The 25544-nt window shown below is 35.1% G+C and overlaps 1 protein-coding gene across 2 annotated transcripts in view; it reads left to right on the forward strand.

Moving 5' to 3' along the window:
• The window catches only part of Diaph2 (diaphanous-related formin 2), an 807533-nt gene that overhangs the window by 338232 nt on the left and 443757 nt on the right, over positions 1-25544 (forward strand). For both annotated transcript variants that reach the window (XM_013505853.1, XM_013505854.1), the window contains exons 19-20: positions 17396-17497; positions 20294-20388. In XM_013505853.1, coding sequence (XP_013361307.1) covers positions 17396-17497; positions 20294-20388 — 197 coding nt within the window. The remainder of the gene's footprint in view (positions 1-17395; positions 17498-20293; positions 20389-25544) is intronic.

Here is a 25544-nt window from a genome sequence, read left to right on the forward strand (position 1 = left end):
TGCCCGCAAATATGTTAAGGGAGATGAACTCAAAGTATTTTTCATCTGCTGAAGAGTCCTGTCATACATTTTCTATTTTTAGATACACTTGTCCTTGGTATATAATAGGCAGAAATTACTTAGAATTAGAACCTATAATGTTTATTTATATTAGGCATGCAGAATAACAGTATGCACAGTAACTCTTCATAGCAGTAATATATTAAAATGTATATGTTTTAGAATCAAGACTTCAAAAATGAGATGCTAATGAAATATAACAATTTCACTTCTGTATCCACTTATATGTATTACAGCTTATGTTCTTCTGTTTTTGTTGAGTAGTATGGCAGATAGCTGATGTTGTTTATAACATTTTAAATATCTTATCAGATTTAGTTCCATGAGATCTAAGTGGAAAGCTAGACATGTTACTGCTGCTTTTATTCTTTCAGTGTTGTCACACCCGTCTGTGGAGTTAATAATTTTTAATTAATATTTTACTACGATTTTCCAGTAAGAAATAGGAACCCATCATTTCTTATTAGTCATTTAGATGCTTTTAATTTTATAGTGTTTCTGTTTGACACTTCTGTTTCAAATTTTATATGTAGGCTTCCTGCCCCTTCTCTGTAGGTATAACCAGTGGTTAAGTTCACATTCAAAGCATTCTAGGCTAAAAGCAGAGAAACACTTCGGCGGCGGCCATGAGGGAAACAACAATGATCCCCTCCTGTGCTGGGACTGAAGCGGCTGGGGTGCAGTGAAGGCCAGACTAATGGCAGGCACAGCAGGTTTGAAATAGTGTGCTGGAAAGAAAGCCAGCACGTTGCTGTCCTGTCCTGATCCCTCCGATTTATTTGCTGTCTGTGACTATTAGCAGAAGCTTTTTACCTGGGTGACAGCTTTTTCTTTTATTGTTAGTACGTTTCGGATAAAACCTTCAATTACTGGGATTTCTGATTTTTTTTCTCTGATATACTGCAAGTTTTATTCTAATCTTTATAAGATGTGTTGTACTTTACAGTGTAATAACTTTGTATTGTACAGGCTTCAGAAAACTAGTGAGAGTTTTGGGAGCCATTATACATTTGAGTTTTGCTTTGCTCCCAGAACTACTGTTTAATCTTTAACATTGCTTTTATCTTATATATCCCTTTATAAACAGTACAAGACCCTCTATGTTAACTCTTGGCCTCAAACTTTAATAACATGTACAAAGTAGGCAATTATAATTATTCTACAGTAAATTACTAAGCTTATGTTCTTGTTCTATATCTTTTGTAACAATTTTAAAAAAAATGCTCAGAGCACTGAAAATGATATTAAGAATAGTTTTCCCAGGAGCTAGTTTCTTGTAGCCAGGCCCTCATCCAAGAACTCTTTTTTTGTTTTTCAGTTCTTAAATTCTTAGAGTCCACACAATTTGTGACATTTAATGGCATAGAGTATCTGCTAGAAGTTCATTTTTATACTCACACTACCTAAGGTATATCTAATACATGTACTATCTCTCTCTCTCTCTCTTTCTCTCTCTCTCTCTCACACACACACACACACACACATACACACACACACACACTGATGACTGTCAATGACTCATTATTAAAGTAATTCACCTGTTATATAGGTTTCATACAAGTTCACTCCTTTTACTTTGATAAATAGCTTTCATGTTGAACTAAGGAAATCATTATTCTCATTGTTTATAGTTGGTACACTAAGCTACAAACTAGAGCTAAATGAGATTTAATTAACATACAGCAGAGTATTGTATTGGGGAATATTCACTTCCTTGAAAATTTGGTTCTTAAGCTCTATTAGTCTAAGACACAGAAGTTTTAAAGTGATTGAGTAGTGTGTAAAAGCAATGAAGCAAGATGCAGAGTGCTTACTTAACAATTTGTCCAGCTCCACTCTGAATTTTGGTTACTCTGGAGTTTCTCTTTTCTGCAGAATCCGATTGTCATTGTGTAAAATAATCTGACTCTTCCTATTCTATATGTTCCAGGTCTTTACGTGCCTGTGCCCTGGTTGTTTTCAGTGACCTGCCAAAAGCATAATGTATACACAAATAAGAATTAATTTGCTTTTCAACTACCTTTTGCTTTCTTTATCAATAGCAATTGTTTTCCTTTCTTTTTTCTGTAGCAGCTGTACCTGTGAAAGAGGAAAGAGGCAATACTACCCAATATTCATTTTAGTACGAATGCACAGACTGTTTAAATTAATGCATGAAATATGTTCTTATTTATTCCACAAATTTCCATACACCTAACAGAGTGATGATTTATTTTATGGAAAATCCTTACACTCAAGGATACAGCTAGTTAATAATTGATTTACTATTGAATTTTTTTTGGACCCGGAATCGAACTCAGGACCTTGTGCTTTCCAGGCAGGCTCTGTGCCACTAAGCTATCTCCCTGGCCCAATAATTGATTTAAAAATAAAGTATACCTTGAAGATCCTTATGTTTCTTCCAAAATTTCAATATTTGACAATGTTGTTATCACAACTGTTGATCAAGTGTTGCTTTCAGTGTTATAGTCTAAGATACAGAAAAAATTACATGCTTTTATGGTTTACTGTAGATGATATTTGTACTCCTCAGTATGGGCTGTATTGCACCCTCACTAAGTGTTATATTATGTGCTATAGAGCAGTCATTTCAAATCTTGCTAATATCTACTTTTACCTGAGGTTTTAAGAAATGCAGGTCCTGAAGCCTTGCCTATTGACATTCTTACATTCTGATTCATTAGGCGTGGGTATGGGGAGAATTCACATTATCAATCACTGAAAGAGGAAAAAGGAAGAACATAGAGATAATGTCAGACATTCTTCCCAAAAGTTGGGTAGTGTGATAGGTGAGGATGATAGATTGCTAAGGAATAGGGTCATGAGTCTATTTGTTCTAAGAAAAGGAGTTATTTGAATTTTCTTCCTATCTTGTATTTTCATATTTTCAAGAGTTTCAAATATTACTTTTCTGCTTTCAACTAAAAAACCACCAAGAGATTAAACTTGAATTAAAACAGAAAGAAATGAATAGTTCAGGTACTCTTTTACCCTTCTCTGAATTTCTCTAATATTTCAGTCACTTTCACAGAATACATCAATGTGGTTTCTGAACTAAAGAAAATTACTACTAAAAGATAAAATTGAAATCAGTTGGATTCCGAATGGGGAAAACACACAACAAAACCGCTTGTTTCCTATTGTGCCCAGCCAGGGACAAACCAAATTATGTTACTCAGTACTATTTTTTCGTGCATAAAGTAAGAGAATTATGAAACTCAAAGTTTTGATATATATGTAGCTATATACATATGTATACACATATATGCATACATATGTGTATTTTATAGAACTGAGTTTTTTTTTTATTTTGTAGAATCACCATATTCCAAGCAAAACAATATCAAAGACTGTAGATCCTTATGTGTTGTCATTCACCTCCAATCGTAATGGGATGGTAGAAATTAGTTTTATAATTTTATTAAATCCGATTTGATGTTATGGTTATTTTACATGTAGAGATTTGATAAAATATATGGGAAGCAAAATGAAGAATGGTTACAGTTTACGATCAAATGGTTGATTCCTGTTGGAGCAACATGAAGAGTGTAGATGCATTTGATGATGTAAATGCTGTTTAAACATCAGAAGTATCAACCAACAGCTACAGCAAGGCACTTACATGTGAGTTTTCAAGTGAAGTATTGAAAATTTATTCACACTTTCAGAAATGGAAACAATAATCTGAGGTCCGTTGCAAAAAGAAGGGGATAAGGGACCAGACACTTACTGAACGCTGATTATGCCAGGAATTGACAAACAATAGCCAGCAGCCGAATACATTTATTTGCCATCTAGGTTTGAGAATTAGATGTTCTTGGAATGCTGCCAGGCTCATTCATTTACTTCTTATAGTTGCCTTCACACTAGTTGAGCTATTGCAGCAGAGACTGTATGGCCTGCAAATCCTGAAATATTTAGTATCTTGTCCTTTACAGAAAAAAAAAGTTTACTGGCCTTTATATTATGAGGCTGGAACTTTTACTTGAATGTTCTACTTATTTCTTATAACTCCCCTATGAAGCATGTATGAGCACCCACATGGTATAAGAAATCTAAATTTCCTGTACCTCAAAACCTTACAAATCTTTTCTTGTTAATATTACCATTTCATTACAACATAATTTCCACTTACATGATTCCTAGAATTTGTCTCAAGCTCTTCTCAAAGGCCTTCCTGGTTGATTCTGGGAATTGGGGTGTGGCTGGAGGTGATCAGAAACTAGTCAGCCGTTATTCATTGGCCTGGACTTCATCAGGCCTATTCCTTCTGGAAGTACATTACTCTACTTGGCAAGGTCACCTTTTCATCCAGAGACATCTCTGAGCCCTTGAATCCCTGGCATGATTTCCAACCCTCTCACTAAAGCTCTTTGTTCCTACATGTGGAAGGCTGAGGTAGGTGGGAATGAAAAGCATCCTAAACAGTTGCCCAATCTCTAGCATCTAGACTTCATAGCTTCCTTTACCACCATATGTTGAAACTCTATTGCTCTGAATCACTATACTTAGAATTTGGAAGTTATTATCGTAGAATGAGATGGTAAGGATAGAGCCCTAGTCTAAGACTGGTGTCCTTATAAGAAGAGATCTCAGCGAGCTCACATCTCTCCACTGCTCACACGTAGGCAAGGCCATGTGAGCACGCCATAAGATAATGAATCTTATAGTCCAAGACAAGAAGACTCAGAATGAAACCTACCTTGGGAGTACCTGGATCTTGGACTTTGCCCCTCCAGAAATTATAGAGAAATAAATTTCTGTTGTGTAAGCCATCTACTGGGTGGTAGTTTATTTTGGAAGCCCCAGAAGGCTAATAAAAAACCACCTTACTCAGGTGCTAAGAAACTCCAGTCAAAGCAATCTGGTGATAGTTGTATATATTCTTGTAATCAGTATGTATAAATATTTTCCTCAGGTTATGCGAGTCTAAGAATAGAAATAAAACCAAGGAAACAATTACACAAGAGATATACCTCAACTAAGTCTTGTCTTTAGTTGCAGGAGCTATAGTCCTCTCCAATTCTCTCTAGCTAGTTTAGAAATTCACCAGAGCAGGATTATTTGCATATATCATGTGTAGGTAGTCCTTGTTTTTTTATTTATTTAATATTCAAATATCTTTTGTAGGCCTGACAACTCATTGAAACTCTAACTGGCCTTTTATGAAATGAATTCAGGCATTTTGGTAGATATGACAGTATCATGTATCAACCAACAGTTCTATTTTTGTAGGATTCCTATTTTTGTATATCCAGAAAATGTTCACGAATGCATTTTAATATTTTTATTAAAATTTGACATTCTATTATAAATAATAAGTCATGAATAGGAGAGTGAATATTGGTAACAGTCATAAGAAGTATAGGCATCACTTAGCATAATGTCCTCCAGATTCATTTATATTGTCTCAAATGACGGAATTGTTTTTTTTCCAGGCAGTGTAGTATTCCATTGTACATATATACCACATTTTAAAAAATCCATTTACCCAAATATCCATGGATGGATATTTAAGTTGTTTTCCTATCATGACTATTGTACATTATGCTGTAATGAACATGTGAGTACTAAGCACAAAGAGAGAAATACTGTATGATGTCACTTATATGTGGAACCTGAAATTTGAACTCATAAAAATAGGGATTAGAATGCTTGTTATCTGAGGTAGGGAGTTAGGGATGAGGAAAGGAGAGACTCCAGTCAAAGGGTACAAAGTTTTAATACAACAGGAAAAATAAGTTTTGGGGAGCTGTTGTACAGTATGATATGATAATAGTAATGTCCATTTCAAAATTGCTAGAAAAATAATTTTTAATGTTCTTGCCAACAACCAGTGATAAATAGGTGAGGTAATTGATATGTTCATATGTTCATTGATTTAAACAACCGAAATTCAAGCATGTGTCAAAATAGAACCATGCACCCCATATACATGTACTTATTATTGCTAATTACAAATAAAATATGTGAAAATATATATCAGTATCAGATATATTCCAGTTGTGAAGAAGATGAAATTCGTTAGCCATGTTTAAGGCAGTGGATCTTTAAGCTGCAGCATAATAAGTAATATGTGTTTGTCAAAATTTTATTTGAGTTTTTTCATGCATCCCATAAGCCTATAGGCTTTATGGGTAAATCACCATTTTATGTATATCATTTTGCACCTTTTCTTTGACTTTTGATGCTAGTTAGAAGTCTGGATTAGATGTGCACCCTCAAGCAGGCAAAGTATTTTCCTCCGTATTGTGCCATAGACCACTTCTGTACTAGCAACTCACATATCAGGGACATTTAAATGGTGCAATCCTTTCGTGTCTTTTTGTTTTTGCATAATATTCTGTATGTCATTGTGAATCATTGGAAAAATATATATTTATAATACATTCCAAAATAATTAGAGTGCCTATTCTCTTCACACACAATTCTAGGTATTAGTATATAACAGTGAACAGAACAATCACAAATCCCTCTTTCCATTAAATTTATGTCATAAGTGGAAAGTAAAAATAATAAAGAAATATGAGATACATTATGTCAGGTGGTGATAATTGCTGTGGAGATAAATGAAGCAGCCGAAGGTTAGAGGACTGTCGAGAGAGGAGTTGCAAATTTGAACTGCATCATCAGGAACATTCTCAGTGAGAGAATGACGTAGAACAGGTCTGAAAGACGTGAGGGACAGTCCAGGGGTGATGGAACATCAAATGCAAAGGTTTGGCTGTGAGAGGTAGATGCTGAATATTTGAACACAAAAGAAATCTGACTTAAGTACAGTAAGTGAGAAGAAAGCAGTAGAAAATGAAATCAGAGTAGCTAAGGTGGGGGCATGAAATAAAGCAAGGCACTTTAGGCTATTGCTAAGACTTCTACTTTTACTCTGAGTAAAACCAGAAACAATTGGAGGATTTTTAGCAGAGGGATAACCTTAATTAAGTCATTCTCACAGCAGAATGAAGGTGGCAAAAGCAGAATGGAGACTAGTTCAAAAACTACTATAATCTTGTAATACATAAGTGGTGGTGGCTTAAAATACCTGGGTACCAGCGGAGGTTATGAGAAACCATCAAATACTGGATCTGCTAAAGAGTAGGATGTGAATTGTGAGAGATACAACTTGATGGCTCCATATTTCTTTTTGCTTGAACAATTAGGATTGTGTTGCCGTTTGTTGAGATGGAAAAGATTGTGGGAGGAGCGGTTTGGGAAGTAACCCTGGGACTTTGGCTGGGATGTGCTAAATTTGAGGAAGTTATTATTACACAAGTAGAAAATGAGAAATGTAGCAAAGCAGCTTCTTTTAGGATAAGTAGTTTCTCAGGAGACTCATTTGAATAGGTCTTTAATGGAATTTCCAACACTGACTTCCAAAACCAATAATGAAGAATTCTGCACTGTCAAGTTGAGACCTCAGGTACGAATATCTAAGGGTGTTTTCTTCACTCTTGCTCAGCAAAATTAATTGCATTCTGCATTAAGCTAAATTATGTACAGGATTTGCACCCACCTCAGCTTGACTACATTAAATCAGAAAAGTCTGTGTGTGATGAATGCCCAGTCTATTTTCTCAACATGAAGTTCCATGTTGGCCTGATGGTACTGATTTTTAGTACTGTATTTTCTACTGTTATGTTGTTCTTAGAAGTCCTTTTTTTATTTGGTAGTACTAGCACTTGGAGTTTATTACCTAACTCATTGAATTGTGTCATCGTTTATTAAATTTTGCATAGCAGAGAGCTCTCTGAGTATATAGGATAGCCTCAAAAATGTTAGTTACTGGCTGAGTAAGTACCAACTGACATTTTTGTAGCTATCCGGTATACTCAGAGAAGAACCAAAAAAAGATTTATCAAACACTAGTTTGAAGTCAGATCCATCCTTTAGTTTGGCTTTTACATTACCACTTGTAACAGGGAAAATTAGTACCTAGAATCACAAGACATCTTTATTTGCCCTTCCTAAAACCTACATTACCTGCAGCGGTATGGAGGCCCACCTAAAACTATCCAACATTAGGTATGCACATTGTTAAACATAGTGTTCTGGCGACATTTAGCAGTATTCAGTAATGGGCTTAATGAACAGATGTACAAGTATATTAGTTATGTAGATGTTAATTTGCAGTAACATGTGCTTCCTGATGTGGAGGGTTCTTGTATAAACTACAACCAATAAGATTTGCTCCTTAATTAGGAAGCCTTTACAAAGTATATGTGTGTGATTCTCACCATTAGAACTATTAGTCTTGTTTAATGTGATCTGAACTTCAGGAACACTCCTGATAATGCCATTCCTGTTGCTGCAGGTACTACACAGGTGTCAGAATGAAATCTACTTTTCTGTACGATGCTTTGGTGTACGGCTGTGATACTGAACGGAGAAGCTTCACAGCTGCAGTGTGTAACATATAGGAGGAGGCACTATGCAGTCTTTTATTGCATATTGCATCAGATTTTTCTCTCAACATTTGGTAAACAAGTGTATAATTCTTCAAAAACTACAGTCAGAAACATTTAAATACAAAATTATGCTTGCTTCACAAATGACATCTTTGCCCTTATATTTTATATTTTTTATTACTGTATTTTCTTCAGTATTGTTTGTGGTACCTGTCTATGTGTGGTCCTTGAGATTTTTCAAGGCTAACATTTTATTAAATATAAAAATGGATGGGAATTTATTGTAACTGTCAGGTGATTTTTATTTCTATGATGAATAAAGGGAAAATCACAAAGGCTAAAACAGAAAAATTTCATATACCAGCCACCTAGAACGAATAGATGAGAATGAACACATGTTAATATATAGTCACATTTACTCCTGATCTTTGTTTTTAAAGAAATAGCACATTAGAAATGAAGTTTCCAAGATTCTTCCTGTGTCGGCATCACATTGTGCTTCTAAGTTAACTGTTATCATTAATCTGCTCAATGTACATGCTCGTATGATTTTGCTTGGACATATTCACCTTTAAACAATATACAATATTAGTCTATATTTTAGTTGTAATTTAGATGAATAATGTTCTACTATGTTCAGTTTTCAACTTTTTATTTTAAAGAGAATAGAAAAATAGCAGCAACATAGAAAAAAACAAAGCAACACAAAAACAATAAAATGATAGGAATTAACAAATTTCAAAACAAAATGATAGGAATTAACAAAGGTTGTTATATTACATACTGTTATGTTCAATTCCACATTGTATATGGGGTCTCTTCTTGCAGCACTATTTAGCTATAGGACATTCACTGTAAATACTGTATGGTATTCCATTATACTGGTATAGCACACTTTGTCCATTCCATTACCCTTGACCGTGTAGGTTGTTTTTAAGTCTTGGTCTATTACAAACACTGTTGTAGTGAACACCCTTGTTTCCTTGACCATTTGATATGCATTTATGATTATGGTATGTATACCTTTATACAGGTTGAATGTCACTAATTTTTCATTTTGAGATTATTGGCTAACTTTTCTTGCCACTGTTGGCATAATTTCTGACTTCTTCATGTTCTTAGCAATATTTGGTATTAGGAGACCTTTTAAAAAAATCACAATTTGATGACTGAAATGGTATATTTTTGGTTATTTTTATGTACATTTCTCTGATTACTGCTGAGTTTGAACATCTTTTCATTATTATCCATAGGACCTTATTCAGATGATTCACTTTTTCTGTTTTTTTGGCTTCCTTATTTTTGTAAGCATAGTGGTAATACCTCTCACATATAAGGTGATATGAAGACTAAATTAGTACCATGTATAGATTATGTACTTAGTAAAAGTTAATACTGGTGTTGATGTTGATGATTGTGGTGATAGTTGCTACCAGTAGTGTATTACCATTACTGCTATTGTTTTATACTTTCCTCTATTGTGTGTTACAGTCCCTATATCTATCTGTCTGTCTGTCTATCTATCTATCTATCTATCCATCTATTCATCTTCATCTATATTTCCATTGAGTTTGCATTATATTTCAAGATTAAATGTGATTCAAAAAAGAGAATGGAAAATAACAGATGGAAAAAAACTATTTCATCCTTCATGCACAGTAATCATAGTTCTTCCCTGCCTGCCGCTTTTATCCGAGTAGTCATTTTGACATCAGGAAGTTATTAATTGAAATTAAAATACTTATTTCAACAAATAAATTAGAACTATTTCTGTGTGTTTAGGATCACCTTGGGAATTGTTTTCACATGGATAAAATATGCATTTAAGTATATATAGATTGTAAATGAGTACGATTGATCTAAAACTGTTGAACAGTTACTCCTTTCCATATATGTAAACATGAAATTATATCAATTTTCAGTGCTTTTGAACACTACTACCATTAGCTTTATGTACCCTGACTTTGTATATTGTATAATGTTTTACTCCTCTGCATATTCCTTATAATCTGATACAACACATCAGTTGATACTAATTCAGAAATACAGTGTTCACTAATTTTTTGACTGTGCTTACAGCAACAAAAATAGAGCTGGGTGATGTGCATGTACTCATCTAAGCTATATCATTATGCACAGAAAAAATTACAAATTTTAGATACATCTTGGAGATCCTTCCATAATTAGTAGTTGTCTTGGTTACTTTTCTCTCATTGCTGAGACAAAATACCTGATGCTCAGAATTAAGGAAGTAAGGGTGTATTTAGCTCACAATTTGTGGACGTTTCAGTCCATACTCGGCTGGCTGCAGGGCAGAGTGGCACATGGCAGAGGGCAACAGGTCATGGCAGTTTCAAGACAGTAAATGCAGCAAGAGAAAAAGGGGAGGAGCAGCAGCAAGCAAGCCTCTTTCCCTCCCTCCCTTGTATTGTATACAGGCTACCCACACTAGGGTGGGTGTAGCACTCACACCAGTAATCCCAGCATTGCACCATGAATCAATCAAAAACTCTGGAGGCCTGCCCCATGACTGCCTGAGGCTTTTCAGGGACATCTGGACACAAACCATAACATTCTACCCCTGGCCCCCCAAAACTCATGTATATCCCTTTATGCAAAAGGCATTTTAGTCCATCTCTATGGGTTGCCACAGTCCTAACAGTATCAGCTTTGCTGAAAATTCCAAGTCCCAAGTCTCTTCTTACATCTAAGGGAAGCTCTTAGCTGTGAGCCCCTGTACAAATGAAAAGTTAAATACTTCTAACATTTAATGGCACAAGATAAACATTACCACTCCAAAAGGAACAGATAGGAGGATATAAAGCACTGGGACCAAAGCAAGTCCAAAATCCAGCAGGGCAAATGTCAAGTCCCGTATTTCCATGTGCAACATCCAAAGTAATCTGTGATAAATTGTGAGCTCCAAAGTCCTTGTATGGCTCCACACCTACAGCACTTATGGTGGTTATAGCTCCCGAGTCTTCTCTCATAGGCGTGCTCTGCTCAATCCTTGTTGCTTTCCCTAGATGATCTATGTTCTTGGTTCTTCCAAACTTCTGAGTTTGCTTCTGCACCGTTGCCTTCAAACTCATAGCTTCACACACTGTCCCCTCGGGGGCACACTGCCTGGCCTACCAGGCCTTCAGAAATCTAGATGAAAGCCTTCTTAAGCTCAGAACTCTTGCATTCTGCATGTCCCTAAAACCCGTGCCACCTGGATGATGCCAAGGTCTGCTGCCAGCAGGACCAGTAGCCAGGCTTTCTTGTCTCTTAGCAATAGGGGTTGAGCGCCCAGATCACTGAGCACTCTGACCCTGATTCTGAGGAAGAACTTCTCTATGCCACCAGTATTCTGGAACCTGGTGCCATTTTGGAACCTGGTGTCGCTGCCACCACCATTCTGGAACATAATGTGGCTGCTGTCATTCTGGAACTTAGTACCCTTAGGCTTTCTTCTCAAAGCAGTCTTTCACTTTTGCAGATTTGAGGCTGCAAAGGATGGAGACTTGCTGCTTCTTGCAGTGCCCTCGGGCCATCTTTTATACCCTTCTGTTACTTTTCAGTAATCAAGATCTCCTCAGCTCTATCCCTGCAGTCTAAAGCTTTACTGAAGCTTCCATTCTGAGCAAACTCACAATGTTTTAAATCATCTTGTTGGGCTCTTTGCTCTTGATTCTAAACAGAAATCTGGCTAAAAGCCCTCAACAATAGGGATGCCATCACCTCAATATTAGACTGCCTTGAAATTTCTTCTGCCAGATTAATTAATCCACCCTTAATCTCAGTCTCAAAGCATGAGAAAAATGCAGACAAACTTTTTACCGAGCCATGACATATATGGTCTGGAGTTCAACAGCCAATGCAGTCCTTCCCAGCAGAAACCTCCTGAGCCTGGTCTTTACTGGCAGGATTTCTGTCAGCCTGCTGGTCTTCTGAGCTCACACCAGAATCTCTCATACAGAACAGCCTAAGGTATTCCAGGTCTACTCTTTCAGGTGACATCTCTGAACCTTTCAAACTTGTCCCACAAGCCATTCCCAAAGGTTCTCGTACCACATGGTCAGGTACAGTCACAGCAATGACCCCACTTCTCTATACCACATCCTGACTTGGTTACTTTTCTTCCATTGCTGAGACAAAATGACTGATGCGAAGAATTAAGGAAGGAAGGGTTTATTTAGCTCACAGTTTGTGGAGGTTTCAGTCCATACTCAGCTGGCTCCAAGCCAGAGTGGCACATGGCAGAGGGCAACAGGTCATGGTGGTTTCAAGGCAGCAGAAGAAGCAAGAGCAAAAAGGGAAGAAAAACAGCAAGCAGCTCTTTCCCTCCGTTACATTGTATGCAAGCTACCCACTGTCAGGTGGACGTAGCACTCACACTCATAGTCTCAGCATTGGACTGTGAATCAATCAAAAACTCGAAGCCTGCCCCATGACTGCATGAGGCTTTGGGGGGACATCTATACACAAACCATGACAGTACTTTATATATGAACATGAGACATGAATATTTAAGTCTCGTGTGCTCACATCAAGCTAATATAGTAGATGTTTAATAAACATTTGCTGAATGAGTTAATGGGTATTATTGATTCTCACTATCTTGCTGTAATTTTGAGATATTATTCATATATATTGTATTATGTTTTATGACTATCACTATGCAAATCATCCAAACTTACCCACTTAAAGCATCTTAATATTTTCCATAAATTATAAATATTTTGTCACAGCTTCTATCTGTCCATTGGGATAAGAGAAATTAATAGAGGATTCTTGAACATTGCCTTAGTTAGATTGGGGAAAGTACATAACCATGTTTACTCAATTTGTGCTGCTGGGCATCCCTTTTTTGGAAAGAAATAAATTTATAGTGTAATTCCTTTTCAAAATCCATGTATTACAGGAAATATAAGAATACTCAGTGGGCATTTTATAATGGATAGTGAGGATCTTGATGTTAATATATCTTTAATAATATAAATGTCTTTATTATTAACATCATCTTCCTACATACAATATTTTATGTTTCATTATTCTGTTGATTAGCAGTGCCAGTTTAAACACTAAAATTAATTTAGTATATCAGATTCAAAGCCAGTTGTGTTATTGTTTTTCATTTGCACAGGGGAATCACAATGAATCGGAGGCTTTACTGTGAACCCGAGGACCTTAGGACAATTACTGAGTGTAAAAAAAGACTTTGGGCCCCGTCTGATTAATTTAAGTTAATTATAAAGTTGCTGGAATTTATTTTAATTTGTGAATACTAGAAATGCATACGGAATAAAATCATTCTAGGGCATGTGATATTTTGAAGTCACTGTGAAGGCACCAATTTTTCATGTATATGAAGCTTTCATTATCATAGACCTATTTGGCATTTACTTTTACTATTCTTTGAATTCCATTTATCTGAGCCAGTGCTTGTGATTCCTGTGGAAAACGTTTCTAAAAGAAGGGGACTAAAGTCAGTGACAGCTATTGGTCATTATCTCCTTACCATGGTAAAGAGTTGTTTTTGAAAGCCCATCTAGTTGAATAACTCTCCTTTTTAGTTTATACTTCTTTGTTTTAATCAAACCTCACTGACCTACTATCACATTTTATAGGTATTATTAACAAATTCTATTAATATTATCCTCCTGAATAACTTTTTTAAAACTTGCTTTACCATAGTGATTCTCAAAATATTAGTACTCATTCATGCACTTCGTATCACTTTTTGACTGCAGACTATAAGTCACGTTGTGTGACACAAGGAAAATACGTTCTTTCAAAAATTGAAACTGTGAACTACAAAGATATTGAGGATATTTTACTGTTTCAAACTTGTTCATTTAAAGGGGGAAAGTTAGATTATATTTTAATGAAAAATGTTAACATAGGCTTCACAATAGTAAGCACTAACCATGTATGGCTTATCCAGATGTCAATCAGTTTGCATTATCAGCTTTTTTTCTGTTTTTGTAATTCCAATTTACTGCTACAATTTAGGTGTACATGGTGACCATATTCATTATAGTGGATTTTTAACTGTGCATGATATATCTTGATTTCCTTTTCTTTTTCCCCATTCCCATTCCCTCTTGTGAAATCCCCTTCCCCTCCACATTCACAAAGATAAGTTTTCATTTTATCCTTCTTTCCTCATTTTTTCCTTTCCTTCCTTTCCTCTCTGCCCTCCCTATATCCCTTTTCCTTTTGAACAATTTCTTCCTATTTCACAATATCTATTACATGTTCATGTTCTTATTTGCATTTTCAGTTTCTCACACCAGAGAGATAATGTGATATTTACACATATGTGTCTGATTTATTTCACTTGTGATTATGATCTCAAGATCCATACAATTACCTATAAATGTCCCAGGTTTATCTTTCTTTATGGCTAAGTAATACTCCATTATATTAAAAAGAAAACCACATCTTTTTTATCCATTCATTGGTTGATGGACATTTGGGCTGCTTCCAAGATTTAGCCATTACAAACTGTGATGCTGTACATATGGGTGCACATATATTTCTGTGGTATGATGCCTTTAATTCTTCTGGAAAGATATCCAGAAGGGAAATAGCTGTTTTTTGAGGAATCTCCAGACTGATCTCCACAGTGCTTGCACCACTCTACAGTCCCACCAATCGTGGAGAAGGGTTCCTTTTACCCCACAGCCCCTCCAGCATTTGTTATTAGTTGTTTTCTTAATGATAGCCATTCTTTCTGTAGTGAGATAGAATCTATGCATTGTTTTAATTTTCATTTCTGAAATGACCATTGATGTTGAAGATTTTCTCATACGTTTGCTTGTCATTTTACTTCTTTTGAGAAACGTCTACTCATCTCAGATGCCCATTTTTGGACTGGATCTTTGAATTTGAATGGTCTGGTTTTTTTTTTTTTTTTAGTTTTTTATATGTTCTAAATATTACTCCTTTCTGTGAAGACAGCTAGCATAAATTTTTCTACAGGTCTCTTATTTCAGATTAATTTTGGTATCAGGCTGTATATCCCTTCCTTTCTTCCAATTACCTGTGTTTTTAGTTGATTTTCTCTGAGAAAACTGAATGTGAGTCTTCCTTTATTCAGCCATGTTGAAGATCTCTTGCATTGTATTCACAATACAGCTGTTTTACTACAACATTTTCATTCTACGTATACCTAGTTAATTAGTCTCCCATTGTGTAGCTTAAGACATGTGAAGAGAGTAGGACATTTACTGTTTCCTTGACTGTTAAAATTTCTGTATGCTTCTAGAGGTAATTTCAATATGATTTTGTTAATTTTAATAGACAAAAGGGATGACTATTAAACTGTTCTTAATGTACAGTTGTCTTAACATGGAAGTAGCTTGAAAACTAGAAAAAAATTAAGTGTTGATTATTGCATAGGAAGGACATCGTTCTTAGAAAGATCCTTTGAGGACCATTCATGATGATTTTAAAATAAATATATTAAAGGTAATTTTTCTGGTAGTGGTAGCAATAATTCTGTCTTAAGTTATAATAGCAAACTACTTGTCACTCCTCATAAAATCATAATTTTTGAACATAATTAGCTTGTATCCTTAGACTGTGCTTCACTTCAGGTTGGTCAGTCTGGTAAAGCTTAGATCGTTTAAAACTTTAGTTATTCATGTAGTTTATTTTAATGTGTTATTTCTCTATTAAACTAATCATTAAAGCAAAGAGACTCAATGGATTTGCAGTAGTGTTGTACATCCTATAATAATACACTATGAAATTTTCCCAGATGCTAATATACATAAACATGTTCCCTTAGCAAAAATATACCGTCGTATGTGTTGCTTTTCCTCTTGAAAAAACTTATTTGTGACGTCCTTCCCAAAGAATAGATGAATTAACATAACAAATAACATTATTAACCCAACATGAAGCTATATTTTTAACAGTGGTAAAAAAGCCTCATGAATTTGGAGATAAGAGCTTATTATTCTACTTGATTTTTAAAAAATGTTTGCTTCACTTTTCTCAGAAAATTAAAGCACTGTAGAGGTTTTATTACCTACAACACTGTTTTTAATATTGGAAAAAGTAAAGTACCAACATATGCATACTGTGGTATCTGTAGTATTTCTGTACAGGGGCGTTTAGGGAGTTGACTTCATGTTTCATTTTCATAGCAGATCACCACGGTATTTTCGGGACTGGTTTATCTAGAGCATGGGCTGATGTAGCTTACGGGGCTAATGCCTGCCACTTCTTGGCACTACTGTTTCTTATTTTCAAATATTTTAACCATCTTAAAGAGTTTCCTTTTCTAGAAAGTGAAAGTAAGTTGTTTTTTTTTTTTATTCTAAGAAAGCAAATAGTATTTTTAAAATGGTAGAGACAAGTGTAACTTACTCAGTGACCTCATCCTTGAGGTTCTTTAATTGTGTGTGCACACGGATGTACTGTTGTCCACCTTTCAAATAGTTCATGCTTATTCTTCAAAGCAATCTCAGCAGGAATTTTTCTGTTGCAACCTGTTTAGCAGTTAAAGTTACTTGAGGTACATTAAAGCAATTTCACTGAATTAAAAACTCTACATTTTAGCTTATTTTAATGGAAATCCACGTCTTCCCTTTTCATCAATTAGTCCAAATTAGTGAGATTTTACTATGTATTTAATTCCAGTGATGCTGTAGAAATCTGCTAAAAGAGTAATTAATGTCATACACTAGGTAAGAAGCAGCAATTGATTTTTCGTTTTTATTTGGCTTATCTTTTCTGCTTAATGCTGAGATTTAATTTGTAGGGAAACCTCTAAGAAGCTCTGTATTTTTATGTTTATCCTCTTCCTTAAATTAATGCAATAAACACTTTTATTGATTTCAGAGTGAGCTTTATTAATGTTAATATGGCTCGCTAATGTTGTTTCGTGTACTTGGATTAGTACCGTAATTGTTTATGTATCAATATTATTGTTTCAGTTCAAAAAAATGCAGACACTTCAGAAGAAAAAAAGACTGTACCTGCAAAGAAGAAAGTAAAAGAATTGAGAGTTTTGGATCCCAAAACAGCTCAGAATCTCTGTACGTAAATATTTTCTGCATCGGGATAGTGTGGTGCAGGAGAGGGGTTGTTGATTGTGTTTAAACCAATTTGCAACTCCTTTCAACAGGCATATGTAGCATCTTGAAGCAAAATTATATTTAAATATGCTTTGGGTTGTCTTTTTTCACTTAGCCAGGGAAAATCTTACTTAAAGCCTTTTTCATTTCATATAAAACTTATGGGTAATAAAGTTTTGGAAAGTATTATTGATAAAGCATTCTTAGTTAACCAGTGAAACATAAGACAGAATTTCTCCTTCTGCCTACACCTGGGATTGATAATTTTGGGGTATTCACTGGATCCATTTGGAAAATCCTTTTACTGCATTTCCTTTATACTTGAAGTAATTGTGATGTGAGTCAGGTAACTTGCTATCTGCACTGTAAAACTGGTTACTGAACATTGAAACTTTTAACAAGCCAGCCAGCTCTTAAGTATGCTTTTGCTAAAGCAGCTGGACATTTATCCTCATCTTCATTTTAGTTCACCTTCAAATTTTAATTTGATATAGTCTCCCTCTGCATTTAATTCAGAATATTTTTTATCACTTCAGGAGTTTGTCTAGGTTCTTAGGATACTAAAATGATGTGCATCAGAAATTTCAATGTATCAAGCATTACTAATTATTCAAAGGATACCATTAGGATACCATTAGAGTTCCTTTTGTGAAGGAATATGCTACAATCAGGTTAAAATAAACAACTTACTGTTCTTGTGTCAGTAGTGTTATCAACAGCACATCAGAAACACACACGTTGTGCGAGAAACAGAATAAATGCTGGATTTATTCTGTCTGGGTGCAGACATACTGAGATTGTGAATGATTTTAGCAGCTGGCCAGTGGGCAAGTAAAGTTTTTATAGCGTATGGAGTGGGGTTATAATCCCAAGGAATCTGGATGGAATGTTTGTGGTCAGAGTCCCAAGGACAGTCAGTACAGGTGCATAGATAATACTGGACTTCCTCACTATGGGGAAATTGAATGTCCAGTCCTAAATTTTCTTTCTGGCCATCTGTTTTATTTGCTGAGACAAGTGGCATGGCCCAGTTGGGTCTCCTGTGTTTGTTGAGAACGAACAGCCTTACTGCGGAGAAGGGCTTGCCCGGGTCAGGCATGACAAGTAGTAATGTTGCTCTTCAGAAAAGAAGTATACTAAGAGGTGTTGTAAGTCTGTACATGGCTTATGCAGTAGTGCATTTTCTTTATAAAGCTGACATTCAGTCTCTTGTAAAAACACTCCATGGTCTCAGTTGCTGGTTGATAACTGTCGACATCATTTACTTAGGTTGTGAAGATCTCATTTGGTCTCTATGTCTAGGTAAAGATTCAGTCTATTTTGGTTCCAGTGAAGGCATATAGACCTATTCATGAAATAAAAATATTTTTAGAAATAGCTCAAACATTTATAGTCATAAGAACATGTCTATATTCTTTTAAAAATATATTTAATGGAGATTAAAGTGGAATATGTTGATAAATACTTTCTAAGTAATTGTTAGCTATTCTAGCTATAATTTGTTACAGTACTCCAATATGACATAAAGTGGTGTCCAATTAATAAAAGTTGACAAGGGAAAATAATGATTCAATATATGAAGCAACTAATAGCACACCACATGAATGTCAGCAGGAATTCAGAGTACACTGATGATTCAAGCACTTAAATTTTCTTCCTGTGTGGGAGATGTGCAAAGTACAGTAGTCCCTTCTTGTCTGTGGAAGATATGTTTGGTGGATGCAGGGGACTACAGCTAGTACTAAACCCTGCACATACTATGCATTTTTCAAAGATACATTCATATTATAAAGTTTAATTTATAATTAAATTAATTTATAATCTCTTCATTCAGTTGTATTACTTCAATTTAAAATGACAATAATAATAATAATAATAATGTAGTACAACAATTATAATAATAGGCTAGAATGAAAGTTATGTGAATCTGGCTACTCATCTCTTTCTCAAAATATCCTGTTGTACTGTGCTTGTGATGATGTGAGATAGTACATAAAGGACTTTAGAGCTTCTCTGTGGCAAATCCAAACTGCTGGCATAGCTACTCTTATGCTCTGGGCCTGTTATTAGTTAAAAATAAAGATTACATGAACACAAGCATTAAAATACTTTACAGTTGATCTAATGACCCAGAAGAATACTAAGTGATTAAGGGACCTGTAGCATATACTGTACAGATCACTGGGAAAGGCGTGATTTACATTGTGACGGATGGAGGGAGAATCTCACTCAAATGAAAACTTTAGGCTGTGTCTTTCTTGAACTTTCCATTTAATATTTTCAAAGTAGGGTTGATGGCAAGTAAGTAAAACCATGGGAAATGAAACCCCACAGATCATAGAGGACCATTGTAGATTAGTACACTTTTATTTTAATTTGGTAACTTTACTGCCATTCCCAAGAAGTACTGTATTGGGTGTGTCCGGCAATCTCTCCATTCAGTTGTATGTTGATGTGTCATTTTGTATTACTTCAATCTAAAATGCCTGAGCATATAGTTAGAAGTGCTGTTAATAGTTTCATTTCGTGTAAATATACATGAACTCTAAGCACTGGAACCTGAGATAATGGGCCATTTTGCCTAGATGGATAGAGTAGTCCATCAAATAGAAACAGCTATTATTTGTTCATAATGCCGTATATTAGCGTTAGGGGCAGATTTTGTATTCTGAGTCTATAAAATAGCAATCAGCTGTATTTAGGGATTTTACAATTTTATGCTGTTTTATTTTTTAATAAAATCAAATTTTGTTTTAGCTATCTTCTTGGGATCATACCGCATGCCATATGAAGACATAAAAAACATCATTTTGGAGGTTAATGAAGACATGCTAAGTGAGGCCTTAATTCAGGTAAGTTTGGTGTCCTTTTTAAGCTTGTTACCATAGGTATTTCTAGATTGCTATCTTCTCAATGGACTTGTGAGAAAATACTCATCTATATGTGAACAACAGAATCAAGAGTATGTAGCTATGCGGCAAAAGCGCCTGCCTGGCAGGCGCAAGGTCGTGAGTTCGGTTCCTGGTACCAGAGAAAAACCAAAAAAAAAAAAAAAAAAAAACAAAAAAGAGTATGTAGCTATGTTGATAGTAAGAGAATTCACTCTTTAACATCTTGGTTCTAATTCTGTTTCGGCAGTTCATTAGCTCCATGTACTTTTAAATATAAGCATAAGCATATAGGGACATATCATTCTCTTTCATTTCCTGTACTTGAAATTACAAGCCTTTTTATCACCACAATGGCTTCGTTATGTAGCTATTGTTATCACTGTGTTACGTAGGAAAACACTGAGAGGTCAAGAAGTTAGAAAACGTACTCAAGATCAATGGGTAGGTGGTAGGGTTATCCTTTTGGGGGTATATCACAGGCTGGGGAACATGTGAAGGACTTCATATCTTATTATTGCATTGACTCTTACAAGCCAAGCACTATTATCCTCCTTTTATCAACAGGGCACACTGAGGCTTAGAAATACCACTCAGTCTCATGTGACTACCCAGTGGCAGTGTAGCACATAAAGGATTCAAAACAAAATCTTGACTCTGAAGCCATTATGTTAGAATCCCTTGTGCAAACTAAAGCTTTCTAAATCTGTTTCCTCATCTGAAATTACAGAGTCATTGTGAGGATTAATCCAAATGAAGTGATTTACAGAATAAAGCGCTCTACAGATCCAGCATATGATTAGAGTCCTTAGTATGTCTGGCCCTGTCTGGTTAATTTCCAGAAAGGAGAACCAGAAAGTTTTTTGCTTGTTTGTTTTAGTAGAAGGACAGAATCGTTCAGTTATTTTAGGGAGCTTGATGTTTTTTTTTTTTGAGATGTATAATTTAGTTTTAAGATTATATTGAGCAATTTATGCTATATAACTTTAGCAATTTTGCCATAACCCCGTCAGACTCCATAAGTCTTAGAGAACCTGTTTCTAATTTGAGCAAACCATGTCTCTATGTAAGTTTTTCTATTTTGGAAAATGGGCTAGCATCACAGTTTATTTCATATGTTTTAAATCTAGACATGATTATCTTCTTTAGGACTAGTGTTGGATGAGTTGGTATGGCTCTTTATCATCATTGCACACCAATATAAGGGTTATCCTTTCGTGAGTAATCCCTTTATAAGGGAAACTCTGTGTGTGTGTGTGTGTGTGTGTGTGTGTGTATGTGTACCCCAACCTGGACTATAGGCAAGGTAATAGTTCTGTGAGTTGAAATAGGGAGCTGATTATATTCATCCTGCCCAGAATTGTTTGCACAATTAGAATGGACAAAGCATGAAACCTAAACCTGACTTACTTTTCCTCATTTTCTTCAATCGGAAGGTTTTGTTTTAAAATATAAAAAGGCATGGAAACTTGTAACTTTAAAGCTTTCTCATTTTTTCCATGTAATCAAATTAAAACAAAATAATTATAGTTTGTTCAAATCATAGTTTGGAGAGTTAATTGATGTAGCCATTATTTCACCTTTAAAACAGTATAGTTTTTTCATCACATGTCTTCGTAGAGAAAAAATATCAATATGCAGAATAGTGTTGTAGTGTTTATTCACCAGCAACAATCAAAGGTCTTTGTGATTTTTAAAGTATTGTTTTCAACTCTTTAGGGATTGCAGCATAAACAAGGATTCTCACTCATAAGTGTTCCTTATACGTAACAAACTTTTAAAGTGTGCATATGGAAATTTATTCCCTGGGATTTTTTGTTTCACTTTATTTTATAGCATAAGCAGCATCTATTTGCTTCCATTTAAATTGAATTAGCCTAGTCCAGTTTGGAGGAATGAATTGTTTACTCTTTGGAGATGACAGTAAATTATGTCTAAATTCCTAAATTTGCTGGTTTAGTCTAACCCACTGTGCGGTCAACACAGCTGCTTTTAAAATCCTGTTACTATGCTAGATCTTGGATTGTACACTGGGAAGGTGAGTGAAGGGGAAATCATGTAGATCCTCCCGAGCTACTTTGTGCTTCCATATATCCCATGTGTACTGTGTGTTCACCGACCTGGTCCTGTGTTGCCTCTTCCTGTTTTCTAGACATCCATCCCCTTTTCTGCTCTTTGCCTTTTTCTCTTTGCCAGATATCTGTACATGTTATCCCTTTCCTTCTTTGCTCCACCTACTCTCTGCCTTCTCTTTTATACTTTTGATTTGCTAGAACTCTTTTTGAAAACCACCTTGCTTTCCTTCTCAGTGCCAGATACTCTAAAATGGTTTCTCATTCCTTACCCTTCTCAATCGAAACTTGTTTTTTTAGTTTAGCTTATAGTAAGCAAACCATCTAACATGCGATATATTCATGACTGGAATTAGGTAAAATGAGTATGTGACGTAAGTGGATGGCAACTCACTGGAGTCATTAAGTTTGATATTACATATAATTAAATGATTCAAATGTCTCAGTATCTTCCCGTAAGGAGGATGCTCCTGGGTTGAAACAGTTATATGATCTTTCAGTCCCCGATGAAGACTGTTTTTTTTCATGCAGGAGAAAAGACTAGAATCACCAAGATTTTTTTGCTTCTCCCATCCAGTCCCAGAAATATGTGCTTCAGGGCTGTAGAAGTAACATCATTTTGCCATTTATATGAGCTGCTTACCTTTTATGTCTAATTACCATGTACACCTCAATAATGCATAGCATTAAATATGTATCATTAGATTAACTTTGTTGTTTTATTTGATTACAGTGCTAAAGTCCATCCATGCATAATTATAGTCTGTTGCTCATGTAACATGGTTGTCTCCTCATGACCACAGAAACAGCAAAAATACAATTACGGATACATCATTCCCCAGAGATTCAAATTAACATCATATTATCTCTCCTAGCATGGGTCAATAGACATCTCCTTGCTAGATAGCTAATATATTTTAATTATTTGGTAGGATACATACATTACTAAAACAGCAATTACAGTACAAATACTATTTTTACTTAATCAAGAAGGTCTATCTCAGATGTTAAGGTAAAATAAAAATACTAATGTGCCCTTTATTTCAAAATATCTAAGTATGAGCTAGAAGTGAGTTCACTATATGGGTGAAATCAAATGTTTTAAATTAATTGCAGTAGAACATACTGTAGAAACACATAAATGTGCACCAAATCCTGATGTTGTTGAGCATTTAAATATACACACTTGTAAGTTGCGTCTAAATAATGTGTACTAAATTTAAAGGACTACTAGTATCGTTATTCTAAGTTTGAAAATCTGATTTGCTCTTACTTAATTTGATCTATTGAGAAAAAAATCTAAGTCTAGTCTTTTTAGGGTATCAGTGGTATAGAAGAAATATTTGTATACATGTATAGAACCTTGACAAATAAATAAAACTAGCAGTTTCAAAAAAGTGATTTCAATGTTAAGGGAAAAATAAAAGCATGTTTTATTTGAGATAATTAGTGCATGTGAATAATACTGAAGTGCTAGGTAGTTTATGCTCATATTTACAAGGCATATGTTTAGAAACATTCACATAAAAGATACTATATTAATATTGTAGAAAAAATTTGTAAAGATGTATTAAAGTTAACATTTGTAACTAGGCATTCAGAGTCCCTTCTCGGGTCCCATAGACAGAATTCATGAGATCCTGCACTTACACATGAAAAATATTGCATCTTTATCTTCATTTGCTCTTGGTTGATATTTAACATTTCCTTTAATTCATAATGTAGACAACAATAAAGTTGTAAAATACATCAAAGGTTGGGAAAAAAGGAAAGGTAGGTAAATAACAAGCGGGAAAGATAGGAAAAGAAGAAAGGATTCATTGAAAAATCTTCGTGATAGAATGGTTGTACCACTGGCAAAAAGAGGCAGTCCAGGTAAGAGCAGAAATCCAGTGCAGTGGAGCGGAATCTTACAGATACAACCCACTTGTATTACCATATAGAAACAATCCACTTGTATTGCTATATATACATCAGGACTACAAACAAGGATTGCTGGAATCCTTTGCAATGTAGTGATGGTTGTGTATGAGGACAAATGAAATTCTTGAGGCTACTAGTGAAAAAAAAATGTGGCCAATGGAAGTTTAAGAAGTGTCTTTCTGGAGAACATGCGTTGAAGGGATGGGTAGTATTGCAACAGTCAGAAAAGACTCTGCACAGCAGGCTCACCCAGTGTGATATATTACAAAAGTTAACACAGAGTTTTAAGGAGTGATGAATAAGACAGTGGGATTAGGGATAGAGAGAGCTCTTCTTAAAATGTTCTCTTTAATCAATACATAAAAGGATAAAAGTAGTACATATTAGTGGAAAACCGTATAGCGTATACATGGTTTAATGTTTAAATCAGGTCAAACATAAACTGGATGTGGTACCACACTCACACTCCTGTAATTGCAGCTCTCAGGAAGCTGAGGCAGGAGGCATGGTTTAATGTTTAAATCAGGTCAAACATAAACTGGATGTGGTACCACACTCACACTCCTGTAATTGCAGCTCTCAGGAAGCTGAGGCAGGAGCGTTGCTGTGAGTTCAAAGGCAGGCCTGGGCTACTTAGTAAGTTTAAGACCAACCTGAACTACATAGCAAGACCCTATCTCAAAAACAAATAAATAAATAAATATAAATAAATCAGTCAGGTCAAATGTATCCATTTTCTCAAATATTTATCATTTCTTTATGATGAAAATTTTCAAAATGCTATCTTCTAGCTTTTTGAAATATACAGTACATTGTCAGTATTTATAGTCACCGTGCTGTGTAGAAGTATTTCGTTTGATATTCTGAATTGTGATGTATTATTTAAGTAGTTTCTTTTTGTTCTTTTTGAAACAATCCACACTATCTACCTGACATCTGTATATTTAATCACATGTTCTGTTTTTGTCTGTTCCCCTTATTTTTAAAGGGAAGATGCATTCTTGTGAGCGTGGAACTGTCTGGTGCCCTATTTGCTGCTCTCTCTCCACTTATTTCATTTTCTCTGAGGCTCCTCTTCTTCCCTTCCTTCCCTTACTTTCATTTGAAGTATATATTTCCTTTAAT

The sequence above is a fragment of the Chinchilla lanigera genome, unplaced genomic scaffold (assembly GCF_000276665.1).
Source record: "Chinchilla lanigera isolate Chin_1 unplaced genomic scaffold, ChiLan1.0 scaffold00102, whole genome shotgun sequence".
NCBI classification, from domain to species: Eukaryota; Metazoa; Chordata; class Mammalia; order Rodentia; family Chinchillidae; genus Chinchilla; species Chinchilla lanigera.